Raw genomic sequence first — 13440 nt, forward strand, 5'->3', positions numbered from 1 at the left:
GTTGCGCATGTGAGTTGACCACATCGAAAATCGGGAAACGAAGTCACGATGAAGGAAGATTATCGGAAGTCGTCCAAATTCAGCAATCTACCTCCGATGTGTCCGCTGTACAGCATCATCCAAATCATGGGACAGCGAGATCGGCTTTCAGTTGCTAGGCACATAAATACCCCTCGTCTTGCAGCACTCTGTCTTATCAATACCACACCACTTCCTTCTTTTTACCAAAATCGCACTAAGCTCTGCGCATGACTGCGGCTCCCGGGTCTCCAAAACTACCAAGACTATTGGGACGTCTGTCCCGCGTCTCGTTTCGAAACCGACATCTCGGGACAAATATTTCAAGAACGATGACCAATTTGTGATAAGAGACATCAAAAACGATCGAATGAACTGTACATGGTGTGGAAGAGTCAAATTTTCTTCACGGCCCATCCTCAGTTCCTGGGAATGGACTTCTCATGTAGTATGCTTGCTCATCGGTCGTGATGCGCACATAAAATCTTCGTCACGCACTCTGCTACGGCGCATCCTCCCACTATATTCCACTCTTCTTTCTTAAACTCTGCTACGAATCTTGCATGGTTGGAGTTCGCTTCGAAAAGCTGCAAAGGACTTCGACATGTGGAAGAACTCGTATGCCTTTGACCTACAACAAAAATTGGACAACCACGACGTATGTGTCCAGCTTCTCGCTGGCACTAGAAGCACACCATTCAACAACTATGCAATGACGTACCCAAAAGACAGATTTAACCAATGCATGCGCTTGCACGGTACCAAAAAAGCAAAACCAAGGCTCCCAAACAACCATAGATAAAGACCCATAATATACAATCGCTTTTCGTAAATGCAACACACTCCATCATCATCATGCTATGATACAATCCTCTCCACTTCGATCCGCCTCCCCGCCGCATCAACTCTATTTCCCAACTCCGCATACATGTCCCAAAGATACTTCCGATGCAGGAAGACTTCGCCTTGCATCTGCACGTCATCGCTCGTGTCGTCCATCGCAAGGCCGATCTTAAGATCTACATAGGCCGGTATCGCGGCTAGTAGTTCTCTGAAAAAGGCTTTGTGGACAAATGGTGTTGTAGACCACTCAAAGAATTCTGGATGCGACCATTCGTAGTACCGTGGATGGAGGGTTGGAACGATGCGGAGGAACTGTAGAGATGGCAACGCGGAGAAGAAGGAAGCCCAGTCGACGTAGCGGTTCATTCGTATAGCATCTTTGAGCTGGAGTTCAACTTGGAGTCGTTTGACGCGTGACAGGTCCCAGCCGTGTGGGATGTCGTAGGTAGGAACGGGAAGTTTGTTGAGGGAGATGGCAAACCAGTTGTTGGTGTACATGCAATCTGTTGCTTCGCCGGCTAGTCTTTGAGATGCGCGAAGGAGTTCCAAGTGCAGGAGTGGTTCTGTTTCGGCTGTTCTGGGACATACCGGGCGTTTTCCTGTTGAAAGTCGTCGCTGGTTCAACCGTTCTCGTGATTTTAGTGCCGCCAGGCGTTTCTTCCGGTCATTGAGTATAGTCGTTGCGTCGAGTATGGGTAGAGAGCGCGATGTCCTGCGCACCACGAGGTGAGAGTAGACTTCATCCCTGATTTCCTGCGGTAGTTCGAAGAAGCGAAAGGGCCTGCCGTTGGTGATGCGTTGCGTCACCACTGCGTTGGATACGCGACGAGGCCTCCGGGGCGGTATCGTTCTCGGCCGCCGTTCATGCTGTACCCCGTGAAGCGCGCGACTGAGCTCGGCGTCTTTCTTCGAGATATCCCCAGACTCTAGGCCCTTGAGGATGAGTAAACTTGGTAGTAGCTCCTCCAGCATGGAACCTCCCCGACGACGTTGTGGTGCGGCCATCACAGACCAATTGCATAATACAATCTGCTCCTATCAGCCACATGTTGGCGACCATTTTGTTTATGAAGTCGCCTGGACAGGGAAATTGCCTTCATCTTACACTACTGTCAAAATTGCACCAACATGTGGGACCCTGGCTCCCGCGCTGCAGGTCCTGCAGGATCGGAGGTTGCAGGGTGATACCGTGTCGTCGAGGTGTTCGCACCATGTTCAGTACGGCCCTGGTTACCGAGTGACGGGGTCGCAGGATTGTGGTGGAGAGGAGGAGCCGGGCGCGGAGATTGTGGTCCAAGCCGCTGAATCACGACAAGCAATGCGGGAAAGAAGCGGCATCGTCAGCTTTTATTCTGCCAAAACTGTCAGCTGTTCTGTCAGCCGTTCCAATATTTGAGATGGTAGCTGCACTTATTAGGGCGAGTATCGAAGAAACAATAGCAGAAGAAGTAATTGTATTACCGTAGAGTGCGGTAAAGCGAGGCTGTGATGTGTCTTAACAGAGGTATTATAGCTTAGTGTTTCAGCCCAAGAAGATATTGCGCATGGCGGAACGCTTAAGCGAAAGCACTAGAATAGAGAAGGCGTTCCCAGGACCTTGGTACGTTCATGCGATCGGTGGTGGGTGATTATTTTGGTGCGTTGCTTCTGGAGGCTACTAGCCGTCGACGCCTACTTTGGCGTGGCGGAAATACTTCATGCCAACCCAGGCCACGACAACCCACACCCAGCTCGTGACTGCCGTGCAAACGATCAATGCGGGATAGTAGCCCGTAATGGGCAGGGTTGCGTCGTCTTCCAAATCGGGTGGAGCATACGGTGTCTCGCCCACGTCCCAAGCCCAGCTCCAGATTCCGAGGCAAGAGCCCATGCCGACGACGAAAACAATCCACGTTGCTATGAGCACGACCCAGCCCCACCACTCCGTCTCGCTGTAATCCCACTCGTCATCGGGGTCAGCCTCGGCAGGTGTCAGGACTGCCGAGATGGAAGTGCGTCGGTTGCTCCGAGTTGAACGGCGGTGTGCAAGAGATGTCGCAGAGCCCTGGTTGGCACCACTGAAGGAGAAGTCATTGCCGGCGGGAGAGGGGCGGTAGAAGGACATGGTGTCGTCTTCGTCGGTAGTCGAAGCGTAAGGCGCGACCGGGCTCGTCATGGGTGATGCAAGTAGTGAAGGAGCAGGCCGTTCAGGACCATCGGGTGGGGTGCAAATAAGCGCGGGTGACGACGGGGACAAACGGGCAGCGGGTAGCCATCCACTGTCGGACGAAGAGTTGAGGGGAGCGTTCTCGTAGCTGAAGCGGCCTGGAGCCGAGCCTTCGTCCGAGGGGTCTAAGCTCGTGGTGGTGGTGATTGTGGGTGTTTTGGCCTTGCGCAGAGAGCTGCTCCGTTCACGCATCTTGGCCATGGCGGCTTTCCTAAGGGATCCCTTTCTCTGTCTGCCTTGGCTTTGGCGCAGGGCAGTCGCGATGGAGGACGCCCTCTTCGCACCTTCCGCATCCTGTTCGTGCTCCTCGTCGTTGCCTAGTTGTGTCGATGGCGCCTTCCCCATGGCATCCATGGAAGACCTGAGGAAGGCGCCCAGTATGCCTCCCGACTTGCTGCGTCTATGGCTAGACGCGCCGTCCGCCTCGTGCTTCACATCCGCTCCCTCAGCACGCCCCTCATTGCGCGCACCGTTTCCGTCTGGCATGGTTCCCACGTGCGTCAACAGCCATGGAGGACCGAGGTGGTGAATCAAGTGTCATGTTTCGGAGCCAGACCGTCAACGTCAGCGTCATGTTGCGCTCTAGGGTACCAAGGGTAGCGTTCCCTTGCATGCGGGCTAGTCGGGGCCGGATTGGTCGATTCACCGAGTATGGGCCGCCGCATACAGAAGGCCTCCCTCAATTTCCCCTCCACCTCCCGTCCGGGGTTCAACTGCGCTGGTTATCTCGTTAAGCCTGGATTGCGCTGTCGCTAACCGTCACTCATTACCGTCACTCATTTACCACCGTCATGGCCTCGAAAATGCCGCTGCCAGCTCCACCACGGACCCCAACGCCGCCTCCTGACGAGAACGCGCCCCATCCCGTAGGACTAGGATTCCGAGGCGATCTGGCTATGGGCGATACGGGGCCTAACAACAATGCGCTGCTGTCGCCCATGTCGGCTACGTTTCCCTCGAAGCAGTATGCTACTCTCGGACCCAGTGACTCAGTTTCGCAGCGGGCGTCGCCGGCGACTCTGTATACACCCGCGAGCGCGACCTTTCCACAGACACCCGCGAGTGCTGCCAGTGGAACTATGGATCTCGACGCGCCCTCTATGAGCGGGTCCGAGAACCCCAATCCGTTCAACTTCCAATCTATCGCCTACCAGCCTGGTCGACCTCAAACAAAGGCCAATGTGCGTTCTTCTATATAACCCGACGCGCTTATACTAACTTTCGCAGGATATCGGCCGACGACGAGGACACAAGTACAAGCACAGTAGTGTATCGCATCAGATCTTCCTAGAACCCGCACCGCGCGCCCCGCTCCAGCTCCCCGCCTCGCTCCCGATCCCCACCTTCAAAGAGTATCGCTCGTCCATGTCCAAGGATCAGAAGCTGAGGCTGGCATGGTGTTTCTGCCATTTGGTAGTCGCTGGTCTCGTGCAGTGGGGCGCACACGAATCTCTGGCTCTCACAGTGTTGTCGCGACTCATCTTCTACGATGCGCTCGGCGCATTCCTGTGTGTGGCCGTTGACGTTGGATCCAACTTCGAGGTATGGAAGCGATCAAGCATACGACACCCGTTTGGCTTTGAGCGTCTGGAAGTCATTGCAGGACTAGGCATGTCTGTTGGGCTCCTGTTCATGGGACTGGACCTCATATCGCATGGCTTGACGCACGCGCTCGAGAACAGTGGAGGACACGAGGCGCATCATGCAGACGCGCATGAACGAGTATCGCCTGGCAGCATTGATCTTGCTGCCTTGTGTGGCATTGTCTCGACACTCGTCTCGGCAATCCTGTTGAAGAACCATGCGCGCATCGGCAAGGTCATGAGGCTGAGCGCCATCGCTAACCTACCCTCCGTGCTGAGCAACCCTTCGCATTTTCTGACATTATCGTGCTCGACGCTGCTCCTTCTGCTGCCACTGCTGAGCATTCGGATGTATGTGTGGCTTGATCGGACCCTTTCATTTTCTGTAGCGTTCTCCATGGTAGCGCTGGGGTGGATTCAGGGATGGACGCTGGGGAAGATGCTGCTCATGTCCTACTCGGGGCCCGGCGTTTCGGACATTATGTACGACCTCGAGACGGACCCAGCCATCAGGGCGGTCGAAGAGGCAAAGTTCTGGCAGGTACACTACGGCCTCTGCCAGGCGAACCTCAAACTACGAGTGCGGAATTTGGAAGAAATTGGGCGCCTGCGCGATCGCATTGGCAGTATGGTGCGGAACCGCTTGGGCGGCGGATACGGGAGCGGCGGGCACAGATGGGAAATTTCGACCCAAATTACACTCGAGAAGGACTGAGGACGCTGGGCGCCGTTGCATATCCGCGATTAGATTCTGCAATAAATCTTCGAACCCCTGTGGCGGGATCATGTCACTAAGACTCAACCGCAGCCCGAACGTCGCCCCAAAAAGCAGTGCGACGCCAGAAAGTTGGTCCACTACGAACATACTTTTGCGGCAGCGCAACGCTGCATGATAGCAGTGCACCCGCCGGTTCCGATGGCAGGTTTGCTGCGGAAAAACGACATCATCTGCGCGTGTGAGACAGCTGGCATCGACGCCTGACGACGGCCCCTGGGCCGACTAAGAGCCTTAGCGAAAGCCCTGCCGACGCTTTCGATCAACAGGCACCCAGTGCGCGCACACCGCTGGCGGCTTGCCCCGTGCGACTGGCCGACTTTGGTCTGATCCGGCTTGGGCTGCCTGCAGGTGCTTGCTGTTCGCTCGTCACGCCCACCGCAACTCTCCACACACCCGTTCGCTTTTGTGCGTCGCCTGCACAGCGTCCTGAAGTTTTGCGAGAGCGTGAATGAGCCTGTGACCTGCGCGGCTGGCAGAAGGCAGATAAAATACCGCCCGCATGCCCTGGCTGGGCATGGCGAGAGGACGCGATGACCGGGCCACACGACACCGTGACGACGGCGAATATCTCGACGAACGAGAGCGGAGGCACCGGCGCCGCCACAAATCTCGCGACCACGACGACGAACCCACGGCTTCCACACGCGAAAGGAGAGAGCGCCGACGGGCAGAGGAGGCAAGGAGACAGGCCGAGGTCGACATTGAGGACATCAGGGCGCGCAGAGAGTCCTACTACTCACGCAACGAGGCTGAGAAGAGGCGCGACCGCGATCGCGTGGTATCAGACAGCAAACGCACACCGGCCAAGGAAAAGCCACGGAGCAGCCGTGAGAAGGAGGTGCGACGGGACAGCACGCGGAAGCCCAAGAGAGCAGTGATACCTGATGACCACGACGACTTCGTCTTTGGCCGCCCCAAGTCCATGGGTCACGTTGAGGAAGTCCCTGTGCGACGAGCATCTGGGCGCAAGAGAAGCGAGGAAGGCGGCTCTTCTAGCAGGACTGCCTACACTCCGCATTCAGGTTCTGGATCTGCGTCAGTCCGCAGGGTCGAAGTTCCGCCATTGACCAGGTTAGTCCCGTCTCCACTTGTACACGTAGCTCAGCTAATGAGGGCCAGGAATTCATCTACACGCGAGCCAAAAGCACATACTTCGGCCAGAGAACGAGAGCCCAGGCCGACAGTACGACGCAGCAACACTGTCAAGTCGCCTCCCCCAACGCCACTCACCCGGACGCAGTCGGTCAAGGATGCTGCCCGTCGGAGCACCGGGGGCATCTTGTCAAGCTTCTTCTCCAAGGCGGCGCCTCCAGTCTCGCGAACGCCTTCGCGCAAGGCTGAAGAGAAAACGTTAGTATCCCCGTCACGTTACCCCTACAAAGCTAACCTCAACTAGGGTCGACTGTCTCGTGTGCATGAACGATGACCTACCCATCACCAAGACCGTCAAGCTCGCATGTGGCCATCGCATGTGCTACTCATGCCTCAAGCGCCAATTCACCCTTTCCGTAAAGGACCCTGCTCACATGCCACCACGATGCTGCACCTCAGAGCACATCCCATTGAAGTATGCCGACCGCCTCTTCGATGACAAGTTCAAGGTCCAATGGAACCGGAAGTTCCAAGAGTACACGACTGCCAACCGCCTATACTGCCCCACGAAAGGGTGTGGCCAGTGGATCAAGCCTTCCAAGATCAAGATGGACCCGACATACGGACGCAAGTACGCACGCTGCAGCACGTGCAACACCAAGGTCTGCGTACTCTGCAACAGCAAGTTCCACACGAAGCGTGAATGCCCCAAGGACGAGGAGACCAACCGCCTAGTAGAGATGGCCAAGGAGAAGGGCTGGCAACGATGCTACAGCTGCAAGGCTGTAGTCGAGCTAAAGGAAGGTTGCAATCACATGACCTGGTACGTTCATTATATCACTCACATACAACAATATCTAACAACATCCCAGCCGCTGCACAGCACAATTCTGCATGGTCTGCGCCGCCCCATGGAAGACCTGCAGCTGCCCCTGGTTCAACTACCAACACATCCCCGACGGCGACCAGCTCAACGACATGCGCGTCCCCTACCCGCAACAAGCCCGCTACGCCGATGTTGAAGTCATCGAAATCCCCGACGAGCCCTCGCCACCCCTCGCCCGCCGCCCCAGCGTCCGCACCCCACGCAACCGCAGCGAACGCGACCTTCCCCGACCCGAATCCCGCCGCCTGTCCGCTCACCTCCGCGACTCACTGCACCTCAACCCCACGCCCACCGTCTCTTCCATCCGCCGCACCGAGCCCGAGGTGCAAATGTACGGCGTCGGTAACGCAGGTGGCCACCACATGAACGACTCGTACGCCATCCGCTCCATGCCCGCATCCGTTGCGCGCACCGCAGCCCGCACATCCACTCCACGCACGTCAACCCCACGTGGCGCCTTCTTCACCAGCAGCAGCAGCACACGCCGCGCTGCGCCCGCCCCTGCACCCGTTGCCGCCCCTCGCGTCCGACCCGCATCCACACCTGTCGTCACCTCCTCCACCATGGCCGGTCTCTCTCGCGACGGCCGCAAGGTCGGCCAGAACCGTGTGGGCACTTGGCTCACTCACGTCCAAATCGACCCCGAAGCTACCAACACAGCTGCCCGGGATGTCGAAGTGGATGACTGGAGGTGCGATGGTACCATGATTGGTATCGACTAGATCATATCGCATTCTATTGCACACATAACGACCGGCGTTTTTTTGCTTTCGATCTGGATTTTACATCTCCTTCTAGTCGTCACGCTTCCTCTTCTTCACTCAGCATCATTTCTGGGCTTTGCGTTTTTGGGATTTATACATCGGTTTTTTTTTTCTCTCTCTCGGTTATTGGGTTGGTCATTTTGAGCTTTGGGAATGTTTAGAGTTACCCTTCTCCCTCCTTTTATCTTTTGCGGGCGAAAACCGCGAAAGGTTCTTTTTCTTTTGTGTGTATTAGTCGTGTTGATTAGCGGTTTTTGGATAGCATTTAGCCGGCAAGATACCCACCCTTTACGCCCTCGTTTAATCAGTTATTTTATTGAGTTAATGCTATTGTACTCTTTCTGTTCAACTTCAAAAGTGTTTGAGATTGGCTTGCTATGGGTGATGTAATGTGATGTAGTTTAGCGGGAGTTGGGAAAGGTCAAAAAGTTATCTGTCGTAGAGTACAGTAATGATATTGCCATCCACGTCATCCTATTGCTATAGATTATTTGACAGTGTTTACACCAGTCCAATTCCAAATGCTGTATTGTTGAGTGTTAATAGGCCCACTGCAACGCAGTGAGTTGAAACACTTCTATCAAATACTTCCCAAACATGTTTGATAATTTAGACATCGTGTTTGAATATCAACCCAACTATGTGTGCGAAGCCAAGACAACCATGAGGCTACCTAAATCTACGCCTCACACTAAGAAGTGACTGAGAAGTTCTGCAGCCTACACTAGGGTCAAAGTGCAGGTTAGAAAACATAGCGAGTATCCATCTTCTTCCTCGATTGGAGTGCCTACGCCATCGCCCCTCAACTCCCTGTCCTAATCGTAACCACCTCCCCGAGCAAGTAAGCCAAAGGAGATCCTTAGATCCACCTCGTCATCGTGAGGCGTATGCAGAGTACGTGGCACCAGCGCAATGGCTGTCACATTCGCTTGTCCTCTCGCTTGATATGTACAAAAAAAATGAGGCAGTGAGCAGAGAGGGGTAACGGACCTACTCTCCCAGCCACCCTTCAACCCTGTACCCTGATCGTCTTCTGAGCGGTGAAGCCCGTTGGGAGAGCAAAAGATTGACAAAAAGAATGGTTCGAATGTTCTTGAGCAGGCTCAAGCACGGTGATGTCCCCTTCGTGGATCGAACACGATACCTCCAGATTTAGTGACTGATGACTTCAGTCTGGCGCTCTCCCAATTGAGCTAAGGAGACGGTTTCTTGATGGAAGTTTGCCAGACCACAACAAATATATCGCGGGCAATCATGCTTCTCCGAGAGCTTCGATCGATCAAGATTGCAAAATGGAACTTCGTAACACGTCTCCGCCGTGTGTGGAGTTGATGTCGTTGACTAAGAAAGATGACGGTTAGTGTACCGAGGCTCACCCATCGCAAGTCCACCAGCTCCACAGCATCATCTCCAACTTCTTTCCGCGCAAGAGCTCCCAAACCACCACAACGCCGTCGCGCTCGCTCCCAACCCGCTCCAACTCTTCCAAAATGCAACCCTCGCCCCTCGCGAACCCATTGGCAACCGTAGCCCAGCTCGAAACCTCCGGCTCCCAACTCGATGGCATCCCACCCACGCTCGAAGACTCCATCCGCTTCGCCGGCGCGCGCCTCACACAAGCCGCAGGCATCCTGCTCCGCCTCCCACAAGAAGTAATCGCGCAAGCCATCGTAATCTTCATGCGCTTCTGGCTCGGCCCCGAAGGCGGCAGTCTCGCAGAGTTTGGCGCAGAGCAAGTCTCGGCCGCGTCGCTGTACCTCACCACGAAGCTCTCCGCATATCCAAAGTCTGCGCGCAGTCTTGTAAACGTGTACGCGTATCTCGATTCGCTGCCGGCGACGTACTTCGATATGGAACAGCTTCAGAAAACGGGCGAAGACGCAAAGGAATACTACGTCAGCGAAGGGACATATGAGCGCCGCCGCGCAACGCTGTTTACAACCGAACAACGCATCCTGCGTACCCTGGGTTTCAACACACACGTTCAACTCCCCTACACACTATGCATTACATACATGCAAGCCCTCGACATCTTCAGCCACCCCCGCGCCTCCGAACTCGCAAAACGCGCAATCGCGCATCTCAATACCGCGCTCTTGAGTCCGCAGTGCCTTTACCTGACGCACCAGCCGCATGAGTTGGCGACGGCGGGAATTTATCTTGCGGCGAGGGAGACGGGGATTAAGATGCCGGAGTGCGAGTGGTGGGAGGTGTTTGATACGGATAGAGAGGTACTGGGGTTTTTGTGTGTGGGGTTGTTGAGTTTGGAGGGGTGGGTGAGGAGTGAGAAGGAGAGGTGGGAGGGAGGGAAGGTGCCGATGAGTGTGGAGGGAGTGGAAGCGGAGGTTAGGAGGATGCGAGAGGAGAAAGAGACTTGAAAGACACAATACCGTTTGCTCTCACCTTGGACCTCACGGAATCTCCATCACGGACACTGAGGACCTCGCATAACTCCTCTACACGACTGTCGAAGATACGTGACGAATCTCGGAAATCACACACTGTTCGCGATGTTGCGCAAACTTCTGGAAAACGCCACATCTTCACGATGTTTCTCGTACGCAAACAACGTCAGGATTTGAAGAGCAGGGCGACCGTAATGAGCAATCCGATATATTCCCGCTACTACCGTCGACTAATACCCACATCAAATCGACATGGCATCGAGAGAAACACCACTTCAGAAGAGCGTGATGCCTTTTGAAGATTTTCTAAGGTGGAATAGTGACCGCGATATGGAAGTGCGGTACGATCGGTTCGTGAACGATAATAGGTATGAGCAGTGCATCACCCATCTACCGTCAAGTTTGGGCAGCCAACAAAAAGGGTCTTCACATACGGAGGCTGAAAAGCATCGAAGTGCCCCTGCACGGCTAGAGAGAACACACGAGGGTTTTAGCATCGAGAGAACTCCGTACATCAGCATGGACGCGCCACTCGACAGCGTTGAGGACCATGACTCTGTACTCGGCCCTCGCAGTAACCCCGTGAGGTTGAGTCGCAAGGCTGCTGTGAAGCGGAACAGCACGAAAGAGAAAAGGTCTGCGACGGAGAGACACGACAGTCCGATGCAGAGCATCCACGTCCGCGCGAAGACTTCTTCTATGGTTCCGGCTATCCGAATCATTGGGAGCACGCCGCCCATTTTACGCCGCTTTAGCTTCGATGAAACATTCAGTGAAGTCGCGTTTAGCCTCAGCAAGCTCTCGAACTCACCTGATTTCGAAGACGTTCCGCTCAGCCCTGTGGCTGGTCCAGAGCCGGTCAACTCGTCTCAACCGCAACTATCTGTCCAGGAACAACGAAGCCATCGAGCGGCCACAGAGGAGCGAGAGGAAATGATGGGGAAGCAAGAAGTGGAGCGACAGCAACGCCATGTTCCGACGACTTTTGATCAGATATTGGGAGAGAAGAAGGTTCCTACCGCGTTGTTGTAGATGTTGCAGGAGGATGAACGAGGTGAATGAAGGAGCTGGGTACGAAAGTTTCATCATCAGGCAATAACATATACCATCCCACCCACAGCCGCACACATGCCTTCAAAATTAGCACCACGCTGTACACCGACACGTGCTTGAATTCAAACGCAACTTCACAGCGCAATCGCTTGCTACAATGTACATCTTCACCTCATGTTTCCACATTACTCTCGCAACAGCTGGGTAAGACTGTTCTCTTCTCGAAGTAAGCCATTGTAGTATCAACACAATGTATTGTGTCTCTGACCCATACCTTCACTCTGCATCAGCATACTCCCAGTTGTAACACATGCTACTATCTAGACCTCATATTAATAGATCACTAATACCCCACTACCTACTCCTCTTCAGACAGAGCAATAGCTCACGTTCAGAGATTCAACCATGCCACGCGCCCTAGTCGCCCTACCTACAGGAACCCACGCATCATGGCTTGACCTCCTCCCCTCGTTTCCATCCAAGCCTAAGCGCCAACCCCGCGCAACCCCCCAAATGCTCCTGCGCATCTCCGCTCTCCACCACTCCCTCTCCATCATAAAACACTCCCTGATAACCCGCACACACATGCACAACCTCTACCTTACCCTCGGCGCCTACTGCCTCACCTGCAGCCCCCTTTCCACCCGCGGCCGATGCGGCTCTACGTGTCCCCTTCTCCGTCCCTACACTCCCAGCTGTGCGTTTTACGGCGCGGTAGAAGCGGATAGGGGGTGGGTGAGGCGGTTGGTAGCTGATAAGGCGAAGTATAGGGAGGTTGTTGGGGATATGACGACTAGGGGTACGGCGGTTTATGCGGCCACAGTTGCGAGGTGGGAGAGAGTGGTACGGGGGCTGAGGGAGGGGTGTGAGGTGCCGAGTGAGAGGTGGGAGAAGGAGGGATGGCCGAGTGGGAGGGGGAACGAGGGGGAGGGGATGGTGGTGTTTAGAGAGGGGTGGAGGTTTGAGAGGGCTTGGGGCAGGGGGATAATGGTGGGTGGGATTGGGGGTGTGGCGCCTGAGGTGAGGTGTTTGGTTTTGAGGGGGGTGAAGAGAAAGTTTGAGGACTGCGATGTTGATGATAGTGAGGAGGAGAGTAGGAAGCGCGTTAAGCGTGTATAGCATACTAGGTTCGGTGAGCTGAGTACCAGTAACTTTATTTGCTAGATTTCTGCAAGAGTACATTGCTAATGGTACAGTCTCATCGACACAATGACACATACATCTGACTCCAGCAGCCCAACCTGTTCCTCAGAAGTGCGCGATGGACTTAGTGTTTTTTCGATGCTCACGAAGCAGAACCACAAGTTCGTTGTCATCAGGAAGGCGGTCAATCCATGCTCTTGCTGGCATTCCGTGAAAGCTGCAGCCCTTGTCAGGGTCTGCACCATGCTCCAGTAGCCATTTGGCCGTGTCGTATCGCTTCCAGTGGAGAGCACAGTGCAATGGCGTCCCCTCACGCCCACGGCACTCGTCCGGGATAGGCGGTCCACTGTCCATACTGTGGATGTCGAGGCCCAGTTCTCCGACGAGGTACTTAAGCATTGGAATTCTGTTGTCGCTTTTACTGCCTGCCGCATGGTGGAGTGGTGCGGAGTTGGATAACACAGCACCATGGGAGAGTAGGAGACTGAATATTTCTGGGCTACAATGTGCGGCTGCTTCGTTGAGTGTGTGGCCACAGTTAGACATGGGACGCATGTTCATAGCTGGCGCTGTTATCTTGCTCGATGGCCCGAGGTTGGGGTTCGCTCCTAGTTTTAAGAGCAATCGAATGCTCGATTCGTCGTTACGCTTGACAACTAAACTAACTTC

At 54.8% G+C, this 13440-nt stretch overlaps 6 protein-coding genes and 1 non-coding gene across 7 annotated transcripts; 4 read left to right on the top strand and 3 right to left on the bottom strand.

Moving 5' to 3' along the window:
- Positions 1–876: 876 nt before the first annotated feature.
- J4E83_005669 (uncharacterized protein) lies at positions 877–1866 on the bottom strand (the record flags this gene model as incomplete). Its single annotated transcript, XM_049332587.1, has 1 exon — positions 877–1866. The coding sequence occupies one exon, from the start codon at positions 1864–1866 to the stop codon at positions 877–879; it is 990 nt and encodes a 329-aa protein (XP_049188395.1).
- Positions 1867–2518: 652 nt separating this feature from the next.
- J4E83_005670 (uncharacterized protein) lies at positions 2519–3553 on the bottom strand (the record flags this gene model as incomplete). Its single annotated transcript, XM_049332588.1, has 1 exon — positions 2519–3553. The coding sequence occupies one exon, from the start codon at positions 3551–3553 to the stop codon at positions 2519–2521; it is 1035 nt and encodes a 344-aa protein (XP_049188396.1).
- Positions 3554–3870: 317 nt separating this feature from the next.
- Positions 3871–5365, top strand: J4E83_005671 (uncharacterized protein; the record flags this gene model as incomplete). The annotated part of the gene is made up of 2 exons (XM_049332589.1): positions 3871–4248; positions 4295–5365. 2 exons carry the CDS (start codon positions 3871–3873, stop codon positions 5363–5365), a joined length of 1449 nt encoding a protein of 482 aa, XP_049188397.1.
- Positions 5366–5927: 562 nt separating this feature from the next.
- Positions 5928–8128, top strand: J4E83_005672 (uncharacterized protein; the record flags this gene model as incomplete). Its single annotated transcript, XM_049332590.1, has 5 exons — positions 5928–6499; positions 6548–6778; positions 6825–7151; positions 7203–7343; positions 7393–8128. 5 exons carry the CDS (start codon positions 5928–5930, stop codon positions 8126–8128), a joined length of 2007 nt encoding a protein of 668 aa, XP_049188398.1.
- A 1158-nt stretch (positions 8129–9286) lies between these two features.
- On the bottom strand, positions 9287–9373 carry J4E83_005673. The gene has a single exon. It is a non-coding gene; the product is annotated as a tRNA-Phe (tRNA).
- A 287-nt stretch (positions 9374–9660) lies between these two features.
- On the top strand, positions 9661–10548 carry J4E83_005674 (uncharacterized protein; the record flags this gene model as incomplete). Its single annotated transcript, XM_049332591.1, has 1 exon — positions 9661–10548. The coding sequence occupies one exon, from the start codon at positions 9661–9663 to the stop codon at positions 10546–10548; it is 888 nt and encodes a 295-aa protein (XP_049188399.1).
- Positions 10549–11094: 546 nt separating this feature from the next.
- J4E83_005675 (uncharacterized protein) lies at positions 11095–11607 on the top strand (the record flags this gene model as incomplete). Its single annotated transcript, XM_049332592.1, has 1 exon — positions 11095–11607. One exon carries the CDS (start codon positions 11095–11097, stop codon positions 11605–11607), a length of 513 nt encoding a protein of 170 aa, XP_049188400.1.
- Positions 11608–13440: the final 1833 nt, after the last annotated feature.

Source organism: Alternaria metachromatica (assembly GCF_023757995.1).
Source record: "Alternaria metachromatica strain BMP 0045 chromosome Unknown scaffold_11, whole genome shotgun sequence".
Classification (NCBI taxonomy): domain Eukaryota; kingdom Fungi; phylum Ascomycota; class Dothideomycetes; order Pleosporales; family Pleosporaceae; genus Alternaria; species Alternaria metachromatica.